This window comes from Amblyomma mixtum, chromosome 7 (genome assembly GCF_055824585.1).
Source record: "Amblyomma mixtum isolate Tamu chromosome 7, ASM5582458v1, whole genome shotgun sequence".
In the NCBI taxonomy this organism is placed as follows: Eukaryota; Metazoa; Arthropoda; class Arachnida; order Ixodida; family Ixodidae; genus Amblyomma; species Amblyomma mixtum.
Genome location: NC_143018.1, coordinates 143,022,087 through 143,040,328, shown reverse-complemented (window position 1 = coordinate 143,040,328; position 18,242 = coordinate 143,022,087). Strand labels below are relative to the sequence as shown.

General features: G+C 45.8%; 1 protein-coding gene across 1 annotated transcript in view; it reads left to right on the top strand.

Moving 5' to 3' along the window:
* The window catches only part of LOC149337756 (uncharacterized), a 102,539-nt gene that overhangs the window by 33,225 nt on the left and 51,072 nt on the right, over positions 1 to 18,242 (top strand). Inside the window, exons 3-7 of the mRNA XM_089554510.1 lie at positions 3,316 to 3,447; positions 8,946 to 8,966; positions 12,143 to 12,162; positions 13,065 to 13,097; positions 13,930 to 14,152. Of these exons, the coding sequence (XP_089410636.1) occupies positions 3,316 to 3,447; positions 8,946 to 8,966; positions 12,143 to 12,162; positions 13,065 to 13,097; positions 13,930 to 14,152 (429 nt within the window). The remainder of the gene's footprint in view (positions 1 to 3,315; positions 3,448 to 8,945; positions 8,967 to 12,142; positions 12,163 to 13,064; positions 13,098 to 13,929; positions 14,153 to 18,242) is intronic.

Here is an 18,242-nt window from a genome sequence, read left to right as displayed (position 1 = left end):
CAAAGCAGGCCCAGACTTTATCGGACAAGTCGCGACATGCAGCGTGACTCATCCCGCCGCCGCGGCGCCGACACGAACCCTTCCTCCTCTCCTCCTCTCCGTCGGTGCGAACTCCTCCGACGCTCGCCGGCTCTCGACCATTGGTCTAATTTGAACGGTGGCCAGTGGTTGGAGGATTTGAACGGCTGGCTACCGTAACCGTTACCAGGGGCTATAAAAACGGAGCCGCGCTGAACCCGAGCAGCAGACGGGCAGCAGAAGAGCCATCACGCCGGAGCTACGCTCGCCGCCTGGGCCGCCCTTCTTCTTTGTGCTAGCCCGTGGTGCTCTTGACCCTTGTATCATGTAAAAGCCCTTGTACATACTGTACATAAAGTTCATTTGACTCACCGTCGCCTCGACCGTTTCCTGGCTCGGACACCCAGACCTAATAGTACCTTGTTACTGCTAGCGGAATATCGGGAGCCCGCCTACCGCCGGAAAACAGGCGCTGATTTGTCCCGATGCTTCAGGAGCGCGCGTAGCAGCCGGGCACGTGGCGCCATCTGGCGACGTCAAGGAGATTTGCGCATGCATTGGCTGCGCCTCAGTGATGCATGGTACTAGCAACACTGTTTTGTTCTATGATCTCATCACGCTTGTACTTGCGAGTTTGGCCTGTGGCGGCGATACCTGTATTTTGGTTCTTGCTCTTTTCTACGTTACAAAAGCTTTGTTGTCAGTATGAGTGCCGTTTTTGTAATCAGGAGCTGGTATTCTGTCGATACAAGCCAACTTCAATTTCTCCTCAGTGTCCCTTTAAGGGCAACGGAGTGGATTCCAAGAGAAGGGAAACGTAGCAGGGGGTGGCAGAAAATTAGGTGGGTGGATGAGATTAAGAAATTTGCGGGAATATGGTGGCCGCGGCTGGCACAGGACAGGGTTAATTGGAGAGGCATGGGAGGAATACGGCCCGTACTCTATGGGCACACGAGGTACACCACAGGGGGCGGTGTTATCACCGCTCCTTTTCAACATCGCCATGATGCACCTGCCCGGCCGACTGTCTCAGGTGGATGGCATAAAACACGCACTCTACGCAGACGACATTACAATCTGGACCACCGAGGGGAGCCTTGGGGAGATGGAGGATCGCCTTCAGCAGGCCGCCTCCTTAGTCGAAGCATATGCTGCCGACTGTGGTCTCCAAAGTGCTCCCGCCAAATCAGAGCTTCTACACGTCAGGACAAACCACAAGGACAACACGTCTCTACACATATCTCTGTTGGGCGGTCCCATCAGAGAAGTGGCGGAGCTCCGGATCCTGGGTCTGTTGATCAATAACAAACTTAGGCCGGACTCTACTATAGCGAAACTCAAGAACATAGGTGAACAGGTAGGGCGCATGATCCGCCGTGTTTCCAACAAGCGGGGTGGCCTGCGGGGCAGGGACGCGCTACGGCTCGCCTATGCCTTCGTGACCAGCCGGATCCTCTACGCCGTGCCGTACCTACGCACCACCAAACAACAAGACGAGCGCATTGACGCCATCATCAGGAAGGCAACAAAGCGAGCACTGGACCTCCCGGTGGCTACCTCCAACGCCAAAGTGAAGGCGTTGGGAGTGGTAAACTCCTATCAGGAGTTGCGGGAGGCCCACCTCGTGAACCAATATACGCGGCTATCGCAGATGGTGCCTGGGCGCCGCCTGCTAAACCGCTTACACATCCAACAAACATGCATACCAGAGGGGACGGAACACATCCCGGTGCTGTGGCGCCACATGCTCTTGGTCGCTCCGCTCCCGCGTAACATGGACATGGCTTCACATGAAGGCAGACGACAAGCGCGGGTTCGCACGCTTGAGAGGCAATATGGCTATAAAGAGGGCGTCTATTACGTGGACATCACAGGGCCGTCGCCCGCGGGATTCTTCACGGCTGCCGTAGTCCACCAGGGAATGAATGTCGATGGGCTATCTTTTCGGGCCCCAAATTCAACACGAGCGGAGGAAGTCGCAATAGCTCTCGCTGTCGCCGATCCAAAATCGAAAACGGTAATCACAGACTCTCGCCGGGCCTGTGAACATTATCTTGCAGGCGAAATATCACCTCTCTCCTCGCAAATTTTAAGACGCGCTCTCGCCGATCCAACTCGCACAAAAGTTATCTGGGCTCCTGGCCACCAGGGTCTACGAGGCAATGAGGCCGCTGATGCGGCCGCCCGAGCGCTCACACACCGGGCTCCTCATCCTAGCTCTCATGGCTCAGAAGCTCATAAACCGCTTCTGCGGTTCCGCGAAATTCTAATTTATTACTGCGACAGCCACCGTCTTTACCCGGCACCTGCCAAGGGGCTGAGTAAGGCGGAGGAGCGAACTCTGCGGCGCCTGCAGACAGGAACCCTTCTCTGTCCTGCAATAGCAAAACACTTCGATCCGAACACAGATGGGCGCTGCCCGCACTGTGGAGAGATCTGCGATATCTTTCACATGGTGTGGGCATGTACTCAGAATCCTCACCTTCCCCCCTCCCCCAACCCCACCCGAGAGGCATGGGAGACTGCCCTCCTCAACTGCTCCACACTGGAGTCCCAAAGGGCTCTGGTCAAGCGGGCGCGAGACGGGGCCTCGTCATGCGGTGTCCCGGACTAAGGATACCGACCATGCAGCAGGGTTTTTTTTTTTACCCTCAAGCTCTCTTTGATTAAAGTTTTTCACCACCACCACCACCACCCTAAAGTGGACGTAGTAAGGCTGATGATGATAATGATGATGATGAGGAATTATTTAACCACTGTGTTTGTTTTATCTTTGTCGCCTTAAAAAACCTGATTTTTTCATTCTTCACCCATCAGAAACGATCCTTTGTTTCGCGTCGAGTGTCTGTCCTCTAGGCACTGATGCATTCTGTGAAGTTGTCTGAAGAAAGTTTTTCCAATTTGGCTGCGTGTTGTGGGAGTGGTGGTTGCTGGTAAGCTTGCTCGGCTCACTAACAGGCCATATCCACCGAGTCAAGGTTGCCGCATGTGCATCGCGCATGTGCAAAGCGAGTGTCACGGAGACGAGTAGTGGACGAGGGGTTAGGTTTGTTATCTGTTTTAGATATTTCGTTCTACCAAGAGGAACAGCAGCTAAAAAAGCATAGAGGAAAATCCCGAGAGTGTAGTTGAGCAGAACGCGCGTAGCTGGGTGATGTATTTTTAAACCAACTAACCATTTTTTGACTATGTACAAAAAAAGGTATTTTAGGGCCTAGGACCTACTGTCTAGGGTCTTCACAAATCTTGGTGGAGCTCCTGTTCCGGTGCCCCAGTGGCGTCTAACGCCCTTCGCAGACTGGCGACCAAGGTTCGTTGGGACTGCAGCTCATGGCAGCGGAGCAGTGCCGCCCCCCAGGGCTCCCTAGAAAGGCGGGAGATGAAGGATCGGGATGGGTCAGGATTGGAAGAGCAGGCAGAGACCATGGGGTAAACGTCCGAGAACGTCTTTCCACACAGGCTGCTGCCCTCATCAAATTCTGTGCTGAAGTGTTTCAATACTGTTAGGCGCAGCATTTTATTTGTAAACATTTTCAGAAGGAGCCGTTAGTCTGATCTCCGGAGACCTTTACAGGGTTCCGGAAAGCGACGTTGACAGTCCTTATGTGGTGATGTCTTTGAATGTTATTAGAGATTGAATGGGGTCGAAGTAGGCTTCCAGAGCAAGTATCTGGGCCCGAGGGGAAGAGAGGTCTGACAAGCATGGTACATAAAACCACAAAGAAAAAGTACCGCCTAACGCCGTGTTGTTCAGCGCTCTTGCCAGAAAAAGGGCTCATGCAGGACAAACGGTGACTACATGCGACATGAAGGAGAGGGGGGAGTGAAACGAGTCACAGGATTCTGTAATGCTTTGAGAATGCTTTATACGTAGTTCAGAAGACGATAGGAGGCAAGGAAACGACGACGTGACGGCGTCATAGCATTGCCTCTTTGCAAGACAAAAACTTGGTTATCGATTTCACCAAAACGGCTCCAAACACTAGCGTAAGGTTTACGGCCCTGGGCTGTCACCTTTTTGGCTCAAGCTGGAATAAAATGTTGCTGCGCAAATACCGAAACTGTGGAACAGTAAATAAAATCAGCATGCACACTTAGAGCTGTTGGAGTGTTTTATATATGATTCATTCTGCAAAGAAAGTAGAGTAGCACACGTCCAAGCAACACCATTCGTCATTACTGTGATTCACTGGTAGAGCGAAGAAGGTTGGCCTGAACGATGGTCGTGTGGCGTGCGCCTGCGTTTCTGGGCTGGCTCGAAATGACGCGACGCGTTACTCGGCAATGGACCAATTCTGGTAGTTGAAAATAAAGCTTCAGACAAAAACACGGACAAAATACAAATGAGTATAACTGCAATTGGTAATAACGTCCGATGTTTTCATTATATGAAGGCGACATTCATAAGCGGAAACGTATGCAAAAGCCATCAGTACAAAATACGACGCAGCAAGGCAAGATACCAAAGAACAATTTACAGCATTAAGAAAGGCTGCCGACTTTAGCTTCGCTCTTTGAGACGGCAGATTCGTTTCCATCTTACTGAGGTATATCTTTCGTTTCTTTCTTGTAACCTGTCTCTCCACGCAATAAACGAACAGCAAGTGATCAAGTGCAGTGTAAACAGCAAGTGATCAAGTCTGCTGTAGTGTATTCGTGATGAAACGAAAATCCTGCTTTATCACATCGCCACTTTTTTTCCAAATACGGCATGCATATACGTGCTTTCTCATATAACTTCAACCGAGCACTTAAATAAACATGGGGAACTTCGGCTGAGTGAAACCAGCCTGATATTGTTTTTCTCATATGCCGCTTTTCAGAGAACTTTCTTAGCTGCAACTAGTTAGTTAACTGCTAAGATTAATTGACCAAATTTTCTAATATCCATTTTATGATCAAGTGCGTTGCGTTACGAGGTTAAGAAAGAACTGATTCAGTTTATTGCAACCTCCGACGAAGTTCTTTTCTCTGGCATTTCTTTCTTTCTATCTTCCTTTCCTTCTTTCTCTCCTTCTTCCTTCCTTCCTTCCTTCCTTCCTTCCTTCCTTCCTTCCTTCCTTCCTTCTTTTCTCTCTTTCTTTCTCTCTTTCTTTCTTTCATTCTTTCCTTCTTTCTTTCTTTCTTTCTTTGTTGCTTACACAGTTGCCTAACAAGAGGCTGAGGCTAAAGGCTCAGTGTCGCCTGACGAGGCCTCAGCCCCTGTTACATGACTAACAACCATTAAAGCACAATAGTGTGGCAGGCCGGTGCACAACAGGGTCCTCGATCAGGACCTGAAATCAAAATTGCTATAGGCACAAATATAAACATAGTATACAAAAAAATCCATAGAGATACTTTCTCAAATAGAAGAAGGCACTGAACAACTTGCAGCATAGATAACTGAAGGTCAATACGTATGTAGCTTAAGACACCACATTGATGTCATGTGTTTTGTTACACTTTTTCGGCAGCCCCGAAAATAGGGCAAATGAACGAAGAAGCAGTGTGGATACACGCACAGATCACACATTTGAAGACGAAGAGAAAAAATCCTCGGTTGTTAAAAAAAATGTTCTGCAACATACATTTGGCAGAGAATTTTAATGAGAGGTATAGGCAACTTCTACGCAGAAAAACTCTTTTACAATAGTTCTTGAAGGCTAAAAAAGGTTTATTACAATTTACCGATGTATCTCTTTGTTCAGCATTTTGGGAACTCGGAAAACATTTTTTGGCGGCCATAATTTGTTCGGACCATGGGCTTCTTTATTTCGGAATCTCTACTAGCAAACTAGCTTTCAGAATCTGTGGGTGTGCCGTGCAAAAGATTTTTATGCATCCATTGCAGTAACTTAATGATGTACAGCTTGTCAGTCCTTAGTATACTGTATTTTATAGAAAGGTGGTGCGTTTTAGTTTTCCTTTATCTTCACAATAATTTTCGCATATGCGTGATACTTTCTTCTGTAAGGTAATTAATTTTTTATGCGAAGCATACTACTTTAACTACCACTTCAGCCCTTCACCGTGGTTATGCGCCTCCAAATCACGTGATACATGACGTCACACCACGTGACACGATGACGTCACGGCAGTGGAGAAACGGGGGCCCACCTCGCGCCGTCGCTGTGGTTGTGCGCCTCCAAACCACGTGATACATGACGCCACACCACGTGACACGATGACGTCACGACAGTGCAGAAACGGGGGCCCACCTCGCGCCGTCGCTGTGGTTGTGCGCCTCCAAATCACGTGATACATGACGTCACACCTCGTGACACGATGACGTCACGACAGTGGAGAAACGGGGGCCCACCTCGCGCCGTCGCTGTGGTTGTGCGCCTCCAAATTACGCGACACGATGATGCTTCGCATTCTCCAGGCTTAACCAAGTTAAGCCTCAGCCATTTTTGTAATTGAAATCAGTTTCTGTACCCCAAACTAAAATACTACAGGTTATTCTAGAATAGAGCATAGTTAATGAAAGCCCGCGATATAAGAAAAAAAAACGTTACTGCGCTCTTGCGGTACTATACGCTGCTATACGCTACCATATTTAAATACTCCCAACGCTGTTTTGAGCGAACAAAACGTGCGCGTTGATCGTGACCAATTGAACGGCCATTGCACGGTCGACGGGTAAAAAAGTGGAGGCTATCATGATAAACACGACATGATATGCCAAAAAAAAAGAGGATACCTGATATCCACGACTTACCCCGTCTTTTTTGTTATATATCTGCGATGACTTAGTTCAAGCTCCGTCTGAATGTGCTGTCGATGGTCTGCTTATCGGTTATCACGGCTATCGGCGGCTTGCCTATCGCGGCAAGCGCTTTTCATGGCCAGGATAAATGCGCTGACGCACTTTCAAGCCTGCGCTGAGGGCGGCTTCGGCCGCTCACTTGAGGTTGAACTAGCGTGCTTTGTTCACTCACCATGTTCTTGGCAATGCAGCAATTAGGTAGTGCAAGAGCGCAATCGGGTGTTCTTTTCTTTTCTATTTCTGGCGATATCTTGAAGTGCTAGAAGAATGAACCACGTAGAAGATGCGTTGCAACAAAAACTGAATAGATTATTTCGTAATTCTTTCCAGAACTGACGGTAAAACAAGTCCCTGAACTGTGTATTGAAGTTTTTGCATAATTTATCGAAGGTACTTATATACGTAAGCGAATTTATCCAAATATTTTGAGGAGCGCCACACGATGAGACACAATATGGTGTTAGTTTCACCCAGCTGCGCTGTGCCACTTTGTTAAATCGTTCGTTCAAGTTACGTCAAACGCTCTCTATGTCGCAGAATTAGGGGCAAATAATGGGCAGCTTGGAGAACCTGTTAAGATGGAGCTGCCAATCGTCAGGAAACGTTAGAAAACGCGGGATATTGTAGGGTGTGGAACGGAGTGCCGATGCAATAATAGGATGCAAAATCAACAACCAGGGACATTAATAGAAATGTAACTCATTGGCACTCCCAATATGGAAGAATAGTGGTCACCTAGGGTCATTGTTAGCATTTAATGAAGGGACGCTTCCCAGATCAGAAGCGGATAGTTAGGGCCTTTATTGAAACAATCAGAAAGCGGCGCTGCCAATGTCGGTGACACATAGTCAAGGTAGGTTCATCATTACAATAATCAGACAGCGGCAACCCTTTGTGGCAGCGGCCTTTGCAGTCACAGTTCCAATGTTAGACCGACGCCCTCTGCCGACGCCCTCCGCCTAAAAGTGAACTATGTGCCTTATCGATCACGTTAAGATTACTGAAACACATGCCCTCAACCTGTAGTACCATTTCATATCTTCATATCATTGTCGGTTTGGAGAGCGTAATAACAAAACTTAGTGCTATTTAAATGTGCAGTCCACATCTTACATTTTTAATTCGATCCGTAATATACTTTGTACTCAAAAGAAACATTTCGTATAGCACGGGAGCACAGCTTCGTGCTTGAAGGGATGCTTCTCGGTTAGCGAGAGGGAAGACGACCAAATGTACCTTGATAGTCCGCGTTTAATATCAAACGCGCAGCGCGCGTTTATTTCTGAGATCTCTGGTCTAATTGGCTGGCCACTGCCGAATTGTATTTATGATTAGCGTAACATTGGGGGAGAGGATGACATCGATGAACTGAACATCTTCTTTGGAGCGACCACGAGGAACACAACGACTACTAAGCATTCTTCTCATGATTTTGTGAAACGTCTTATCAAACCACTCATCATCAGAACACTTGTGTGTATCCTTACATTTTGGTCGTTTTGCTTTTGTTACTGCGTGTCTATCGTTTCATATTGTACTTAGTGCAACACAACCTTTTTGCTTTTGTTTCCTTTTATGCTTTCTTGCTTTTTCTCCCCATCAGTGCAGTGTTACTTTTGATCGTCGCGCCGTTGTCTGAGGCATGTGTGCAATAAAGGTTCCGAGGCCCCGTCAGGCGTGTGAATACGCCTTTTGCCCCAGCTATCCAGACAGGAAAATTAAATATGTATAAGCATATGCACTATACCGATTTCTGCCAAAAATGAATGAATGAATGAGTGAATGAATGAATGAATGAATGAATGAATGAATGAATGAATGAATGAATGAATGAATGAATGAATGAATGAATGAAAAGCTTTTAATAACTGTAATCTTTTTGTACGCATGCCACTTTTTTCTCCCCCTTCGGAGCTGAAGTGCTGAGCGGGTATCAGTTAACTCACCGTGCTCTTGAGAGCGGTAAAAAGGCCGATTGGGCTGACCTAGTATTATGTCTGCAGCGACTGTGCAGACGGCGATCATAATTGCGATCTATATTTATTTCAACCATTTCACATTTCTGGCTTTGTATTTCTTTGTAATGTTTCTGGAGCTTAACGCTGTTGAAGTGCACCATGACAGCTAATGTTTTTCTAATATAATGTCATTCGTTGTGAATGAAACCCTCTTGCAGGAACCACCAAGATGACGAAGAGTAAGTCTTCGCCTTATGCTTTAGAAGTCAACACTTGTCTGCATCGGCTTAATGATGCCATTCCTCATGAGAACAAGAAATACCAAAAATTCACGGGGCACTTCGTCTGTCTAAAGTGCGTGGAGGCGAAAGCGTTTTCGGACCACTTTGACTGTCTCTGTGGCACTGGTTACGTCACACATAATAATGACTAATTACTATGTAATGAAAAATTACTATTTGATCAATAATTACTCATTAATGAATAAATACTAATTAACTGCTAATTAATGACACTTCAGCGTCGCCTTTAGGAGTGGAACGCGACAGCGTGTTCTAGCGCTGTCAGGGAGTGCACGCAACGCCACCAGCGTTCTGTGCGATGCCTCTTCGGTTGGAAACACCTTTGAACGCAACGATTTTTGAGGAAAGGAAATTGCGCAGTAATACTATGTCATCTCGGTGGACACCAGAACCGCACCTTACAGGAAGAGAGGAAGTGGGAGTGAAAGAAGAAAGAGTGGCCGCAATGAAGAAAATTAAAATTGTATTTGACGAAAGGAAATTACGCAGTAACTTTCTCACGTAACTCGGTGGACAGTAGTCTTTCGTTTGATGACGTAAGCTGCGCTCGCTGATGAGTCACTCCAGGCGATGGATGTAACGCCGGCGGACGGACGGGAGAATGAGCTGTTAAAGGCTTTGGGCTTAAAAATTTGATTGCACAAGGGCGTTTACAATAAACGACAACATTGCGTGAAACTATCGGCATAGGTGTGGCCAGAACTAAGATAAGCCTCTACTTCTTCACCTTGTCTGTAAAGAACGCTTACTGAAAACTGGGCGCGCGAATTGATGCTCTTTACTAAAAAAAAAACTTTTCAGCAACAATGTCAACGACGAAAAAGCCTACAACGAAAAGTAAGTGCACAATTACAATTTATGGCGAAGAAAGTTTGAAATGTAACTGAATGACATCTTAAGTTTCAAAACGTTGAAAACATGAATAATTTTTTTTCTGTAGTTAGACACCCGATGTCATAAGTTTTTGAAGCACCGCTATGAATGTTTTTTTTAATCTATACTGTTTATATTTAAATCGTCCCTATGCCCTCCCTTGGTTTAAGGGGGAAACATCGGCGGGAATATTTGAAAGCTCTTCAGTTATAAAACCTAAGTACTCCAGGAAGTTAGACTGCTCCAGGCAGCTTCCACGTATTCAGCTTTCCACGTACTGCAAGAGTAGGGGTGATTTTGGTAGCATTTCAGACAGCTGTGTCTAAATAAGCTCAGCTGTTTAAGTGGCGAAATAGCTAGCAAGATTCTGCTGCTTTACACAAAAATCTAGTAGAAATTTGATTTCATTGTACACCCTGAGCTCCATGTATTTATTTAAATACACGTCCCAACGCGCTGTTGAATGGCGCCCTTCGCTAGTGTTGTTTTGCAGTGCTAACCCCGTGTGACATGTCTTTTTGAAGGCATAGATGCCCTCATCAGAGAACACGGAGAAAACTCACAGAACTGCTTGATCTTATGGAGCAAAAACTGCAACTATTTTTGCCCACATGCATGTGGTAATGGAGACGTGCGAGATTGGTTGGTTTATTAGGCTTTCACGTCCCAAAGCGGCCAAGGCTATGAGGGACGCCGTAGTGAAGGGTTCCGGAAATTTTGACCACCTGGGGTTCTTTAACGTGCGCGCACAGTACCACGGCCCTATGTATACCGGGTGTTTCAGCAAACATTTTCAAAAATTTTATAAATAGGATTTTGGGGTAAAAATATGGCTTTTGCAGCACAGTGTTACCAGTGTTGGCGGACACCAGAAAAGCGGTGTATTGCCTTAAATTATGAGCTGGTTAACTAATTTTTAATATTAACTTCTTAACTAGTAAAGTTAGGCGCATATTGCAATTAGAGATTTGTAGCCGGTCGTTGCTAATAGCCATATCAGTTTCTAGAATTTCGAAAACGCGGTTACTTTCGCCGCTGTGACTCGACAAAATCTGGCTGCATCGTGCATAAATGGGCTTTCGAAAGCATGTAGGCAAAGCAACCCCTCCAGTGCATGTAACTAGTCGAAAAAGCCAAATTTCGCCGCGCCAAAGCTCCAACGCTAATCGCGTTTTCTAATTTTTAAAAACTGATATGGCTATTACTAAACACCGGCTATAAATCTCTAATTGCAACTATGGGCCTAAGTCAGCTAGTTAAGAAGTTAATTATTAAAAATTGGTTAACCAACTTACTACTTAAGACGATTCACCAGTTTTCTGGTGTCCGCCAACACTGGTAATACTGTGCCGCAAAAGCCATGTTTTTATCCCAAAAAGCCTGTCTATGAAAATTTTTGAAAGTGTTCGCTGAAACATCCGGTATATATATATATATATATATATATATATATATATATATATATATATATATATATGAGAAAGAAGCCAACAGCCACAGAAGCCAACGGACACAGGGGATTTCTATTTTTTTTTTCTTGTAGTGTTGATCAATTTAGAATAATACTGAATATGTTACCGCTTAAAGCTAATTGATAAGAAAAGCAGAAGAAAAAACAACCACGTGCCGCCGGTGGGATCCGAGCCCACGACCTCCGAATTTCGCGTCCGGTGCTCTACCTCTGAGCTACGGCGACGGCTGTCAAGTCTTCTGCTTTCGGGGGTATTTATGTTTACAAATAACCTAACTTGAGAGTGTTCATCAGCGCCACCCGCGTTCGTAAGCGGCGGACGTAGCACGTCCTGAGGTACCGCTGGTGTGACGTAGAACGTCATCTAACGGCGAGAGTGGAAGCTGTGTGAGAACCCTCTTATGCTTCCTATGGCATCATATATATATATATATATATATATATATATATATATATATATATATATATATATATATATATATATATATATATATGTATATATATATATATATATATATATATATATATATATATATATATATATCCCATCGTCTTCCCATGTTCCGATCGCACACGAAGCAGGCAGGACACCAGAAGGAAAGCGAGGCTCCAGGAATAGCAGCGGAGTTATTAGTATGCTCGCCGGTTGAAATAATTTACGAATCATGAGTAACTTGTTCCGAAAACGAAAGAACAGGAAGTGGACGTGGAACAGACCCAATGGTGAGACAAAAAATAAAATAGACGCGCACACTCTGGCATCGTGCAGATGTGGAGGTCCTCGGCACGGTGTGTTGTAGCGACGAGAGTCATAAGCTCCCGAATTACCTCAGACATGAGTAGGGAATGGAGGAAATGAATATAGCGGTAGCCCATTGACGAGTTAGCGGTAAGAGGGAAAATAGAGGAATTCAATATATCGCTCCACAACGGATATTCGGCGCTCAGTGAGAAAGACGAACTTAATGTTTAAAGAGTGTACGATAATCTCGCAGCTATCATTACGGAGTGCGCAGAATATGAAAAGCTAAAAAGAAACGACATGGTCAGCCCGCACTGCCTTAGGCACAGTGGGCTTAAATTAATATAAAGTGAAATATTAGGAATAAAGGACAACTTAGCATTGTGGAAAAAAGAGGACAAGAAAGAGAGAAGGAAAAAGAGGGAAAAGGGGGGTATCTAAAACCAGCGATCCAGAACCAAGGAATGGCCCCGGCTTGGCGGAATTTATTAAAGAAAACTTAGTTACACTAATTACACATTCAGCGCGAATTGAGACTGCGACGAAGGAAGACACACAAGAACAGCGCTCCTCCTTGTCTGTCTTCCTTCGGCTAATCTTCAATGGGTTTTGCTTCTGCTGATTCTATTTGTGGTGATGGTCGTGAGGTTTCAAAAACGCGTCCTGTCCACCTTTGTCGTGACAATTATTTGGACAAAATACTAACAGAAACTTCTCATACGAACGTGTAGTTTAGTACGACCCTAAAATAGTGGGTGCTGCTATTCTACGGCAAAAAAAATTGCGTCACACTTACAGCTGTACTACACTGCCGCCTCTCAAATTGTTGCAGCATTTTCAGTGCCTTGCATGTGCCTTGCAGCTTGTTGGTGCTGCTATTTAAGCATTAAAGCGTTAAGTCATTGAGTCCCTGGAACTGAAAGAGCTTGCTTTCCACATTCCCTTCCAGCAACAGGGAGTCCGACGACGACGACGACCACTCGTGAGTCCTGATTTGCTTAATAGGGCGCATCACCGGTTTCAAATAGAGATAAGCGGCATATCAAGATGGATTGGTGGCATCGCGTTTCCTAGAATCGTTTTTTCGCAGTTCGTTTTGGGCACCTCGACACATAGCGCCCTAGCTGGCAACCGACACTGGACACTTAACTGTCATTCACTAAATCACACACTATGTCCCGTTACCAGAAGGTTTCGCACGCTTTAGCGCTTGTGACCGGTGCCCTAGGCCGCGCAGCCAACCAGTCTCCGCGAGCGAAAAATATCACTAAGAGCCGCGACGAAAAGCTTCACTTGCAGGGACGCGGCGCTTTGATCAGTATACTGAACGACCAGGAGCGTTGGAATTCGACTGCTAGATTTTTTATACTTAAGATCTTCAAGGGGATAATCTTCGTGTGGGATACAGCTAGTAATTGAAAGTATTCGCGTTGGATATATAGAGTCTCACTATACTTTAGTCCGCAAGCTTGCAAAGCTTGTAATTTGGAATCAAAAGTGCTTAGGTTGCGCTTCGAGAATACTACTTTTAACTGCGCAGCTAAAGACGCATTGTAGGTGGGACCACTGTTCACAGAAAAGATCTACCTTGCAGCCTCTAAATACGTTCACAGTTAAAACCTGCTGAGCAAGGCTGCTCAATGTGGAAGAAGGGTTGTAAACGCCGTGAACTTTCCCAATGGCCTACTTTGGAGTACATGATGTCGTCTTGGAATTAGGTTCTCAGAGAATCTATTTAAGAGCAATTTCCAATGCTTCGCAGCCCTATCGTCTACATGCTGTTTTCGCCCTTGCTTTCCATGTGCCCTGTGCAGAACGGCCCATACCCCACAACACCCTGGTGTGCACTTTCGGCCCTCAGATAAAAGCGAGCTCGCCCTTCCCCGCGGACGGCTTGTGCGACTACGTCATCCTGGAAGAGATGCCTTCGGGAGCACCCGGGGACTTTGGCGAGCCCTACCCAGCCCCGGTGAAGCACTTCATCGACGTCGCGTCCAAGCACCGCAAGACCGAGTACGGCGTCGGCTTTGACGGCATGTGAGTGCGCTCTCCTTGCGGCGGAAGCTTCTGCGAACAACTTTTCGTGATTTGAGAGTTGCGCCTTTATTTATTTTTTAAGCGCTGCTAAAGGGAATACTGCGGTAGTGTCATAGAAAGTACAGCACGTGCTTCAGGACCAAGCCAGGCAAAACGTGCAGCACATTAACAGTTTCTCACGATCACAAAAATAAATCGTAGGTTCATTGTATTCATTATTCCCAGTGCGCGCTATGCTAAACATCCAAGAAAAATTTCGCTTCCGAATGATTTCGGCCATTCATCATCAGCATCATCATTAGCATAACTACGTCAGCTCCAAGACAAAGGCTTCTCCCATACCTCTCCAAATAACCCTGTCTCTGCCAGCTGCAGCTACCTTGTCCCTTCAAACTTCTTAACCTCATCCGGCCATCCCGAACTTTCTGCAACCCCCTGCAACGCGTGCCTTCTCTTGGTAGCCAGCCCGCTATCATTAACGACCATCGGTTATGTTCCCTGACATGCCCTCCTGAAATCCATTTCTTCTTCTTGATTTCAATTACCATATCGCGCGCGTTTGTTACCTGACCAATTGTGCCCTCTTCCAGTCGCTTAACATTACGCTTATAATTTTCCATTCCATCGCTTGCTGCGTAGTCTTCAATTCAGTTGAAACGTTTTTGTTGGCATCCATGTTTCTGCCCCCTAGGTGAGCATCTGTAATATACTGCTGTAATATATGGCTTCAGGTTAAGAGACTAGCATACGAAACCTTTATAAGGACTAAATTGGAATATGCTTGCATTGTATGGGACCCGTATACTCTCACTAACATAAAAGCGCTTCAGCGGATGCAAAGGAAAGCTGTGCAATTCATGTTTTCGCAACACAATATAACTGCTTCTGTCTCTGCATTAATGCAGTCGAATTCAATATCAACCCTTCAGTCCCGGCGCAAGTTTCTTTGGTTGAAATTCTTATTTTTGTTATTTAACCATCAGCTTGGAATGAATTCTTCGCCGTATCCTAATCAACAGAACACCAGACAAACCCAACACTCCCACCCCTTTCTCTGACCCCGTACTTTGCAAAGACTAACTTATTTTAGCACTCTTTCTTTCCGCATACCTTCAGTGACTGGAACAGCTTACTAGCTTCGTGTGTACGGTCTCTTGACCTGATAAGTGACCATTGTTGGCTTGTTTTTTAGTTTATTTTGTTAGTTTCTTTTTCTCTTCCATGTCATTTCGCGCTGCTCGTTTTCAGTTTGCACTCTGCTATTATTCCTCAATTTGTGGTCTGTTTCTGTATCCACTCCTGATTGGGCCTCACGGCCTCCAGTATGCCATAAATAAATAAATATACCATTGTCTTGAGGGATATTGAAAAAATGAAGTTCGAGATCTCGGAGAACCGGTGAAACGCGCTCCACCCCATTCTTATTCTTCTAGTTACTGATCTCTCGTGATCCGCCTCCGAACACTGCCTGTCATAAGTAGGCTTAATCCCTCGCCACTTCCAGCGCCTCGCTTCTAACTCCTTTCGAGAGTGTAGAACATTACTTTGGTTTCTTGAGCGTTAATGTTTTGGAACCATAGCTGTACTATGCTTAGCCAAGCCATTGATCAATCTTTGCATTTTGTCCCTTGAGTGACATAGCAGGACAGCCCTCAGCCTTTCTGCACCTAGGTCGGCTCCGCCGGTAGGATGGATTCTGTGATGAATTACCATCTTGTATTAGGTGTTGCTTTCTCACTGGCGTTGCTTGATCACATACGGAGTCATGTAGCATGGAAAGGAAATTGCACTAGCCTGCCCACTCGCTCCAGCACAGCCACAATTGCTGTCACGTGCTTTGAATATAGCTTACATGTCTTAGACTAGTTGGAGGCCAGCTTGCAGCAATTGTTCAGACCGAACACATGCGTACCTTCCTCTGCATGTCTTCTAAGACTTTACGTTTTTCGGTTGAGGCGCTCATCGAGGTGCCGAGAGCTGCGAGCTACTGCGCCCTTTCCTATCCTCAATAACTATTTTTGTGTTAAAATTGTGACGTAACAGGATATGACAAAGTGATGTAGGTCGTAAGTGGAATGCCGAAGTAGTGAAGTATGTCGTAACAGAAACGACGAAGAGTAATATACAGTAACCGGAAATATCGAAGTGTCGTGGTATTTCTTAACCGGAAATGTTGAAGTGGTGTAATCTGTCTTAACTGGAAATGACGAACTGGTGTATTATGCCGTGAACGGTAATGAATAAATGCCGCACTTCATGTTATCAGCCAGAAAAAATAACATAAAAGACGTTTTCGCATTCCTCCACGCAAGCAGACTTCAGTCCCCGCAGAATTTCTTGAGCTGCGTATAACCCCTATGCAGAAATACATATAGCGCCCAAGGGAAGGCAAATGAGGGGCTCGTTATAAATATGACAGAAGCCAACAGCCACAGAAACCAAAGGGCACAGGGGATTTTTTTTAATGAATTTATTTATTTTGTGGTGTTGATCAATTTAGAATAATACTGAATATGTTATCGCTTAAAGCTAATTGATTAGAAAAGCAGAAGAAAAAACAACCACATGGTCTCGGTGGGATCCGAACCCACGACCTCCGAATTACGCGTCCGGTGCTCTACCTCTCAGCTACGGCGACGGCTGTCAAACCTTCTGTTTCCGGGGGTATTTATGTTTACAAGTAACCTAACCTTGAGAGCGCTCATCAGCGCCACCCACGTTCATAAGCGGCGGACGTAGAACGTCCTGAGTTACCGCAGGTGTGACGTAGAACGTCATCGAACAGAGAGGGTGGAATCTGCGTGAGAACCCTCTTATGCTTCCTATGGCGTCAAGGCTGCCAGAACCGAGGCCCTCGCTAAGCAATTAAGGAAACAAGGGAAGGGGAATGAGGGGCTCGTTATAAATATGACAGAAGCCAACAGCCACAGAAACCAAAGGGCACAGGGGATTTTTTTTAATGAATTTATTTATTTTGTGTTGTTGATCAATTTAGAATAATACTGAATATGTTATCGCTCAAAGCTAATTGATTAGAAAAGCAGAAGAAAAAACAACGACATGCCTCCGGTGGGATCCACCCTCTCCGTTCGATGACGTTCTACGTCACACCTGCGCTAACTCAGGACGTTCTACGTCCGCCGCTTATGAACGTGGGTGGCCTGATGAACACTCTCAAGGTTAGATTACTTGTAAACATAAATACCCCCGAAAGCAGAAGGTTTGAGAGCCGTCGCCGTAGCTCAGAGATAGAGCACCGGACGCGTAATTCGGAGGTCGTGGGTTCGGATCCCACCGGCGGCATGTGGTTGTTTTTTCTTCTGCTTTTCTAATCAATTAGCTTTAAGCGATAACATATTCAATATTATTCTAAATTGATCAACACCACAGAATAAATAAATTCATTAAAAAAAATCCCCTGTGCCCTTTTGTTTCTGTGGCTGTTGGCTTCTGTCATATTTATAACGACCCCTCATTCCCCTTCCCTTGTTTGCTTAATTGCTTAGCGAGGGCCTCGGTTCTGGCAGCCTTGGCGCCATAGGAAGCACAAGAGGGTTCTCACGCAGCTTCCACCCTCTCCGTTCGATGACGTTCTACGTTACACCTGCGGTAACTCAGGACGTTCTACATCCGCCGCTTATGACCGTGGGTGGCGCTGATGAACACTCTCAAGGTTAGGTTACTTGTAAACATAAATACCCCCGAAAGCAGAAGGTGTGACAGCCGTCGCCGTAGCTCAGAGGTAGAGCACCGGACGCGTAATTCGGAGGTCGCGGGTTCGCAGCCCACCAGCGGCATGTGGTTGTTTTTTTTTCTGCTTTTCTAATCAATTAGCTTTAAGCGATAACATATTCAATATTATTCTAAATTGATCAACACCACAGAATAAATAAATTCATTAAAAAAAATCCCCTGTGCCCTTTTGTTTCTGTGGCTGTTGGCTTCTGTCATATTTATAACGACCCCTCATTCCCCTTCCCTTGTTTGCTTAATTGCTTAGCGAGGGCCTCGGTTCTGGCAGCCTTGGCGCCATAGGAAGCACAAGAGGGTTCTCACGCAGCTTCCACCCTCTCCGTTCGATGACGTTCTA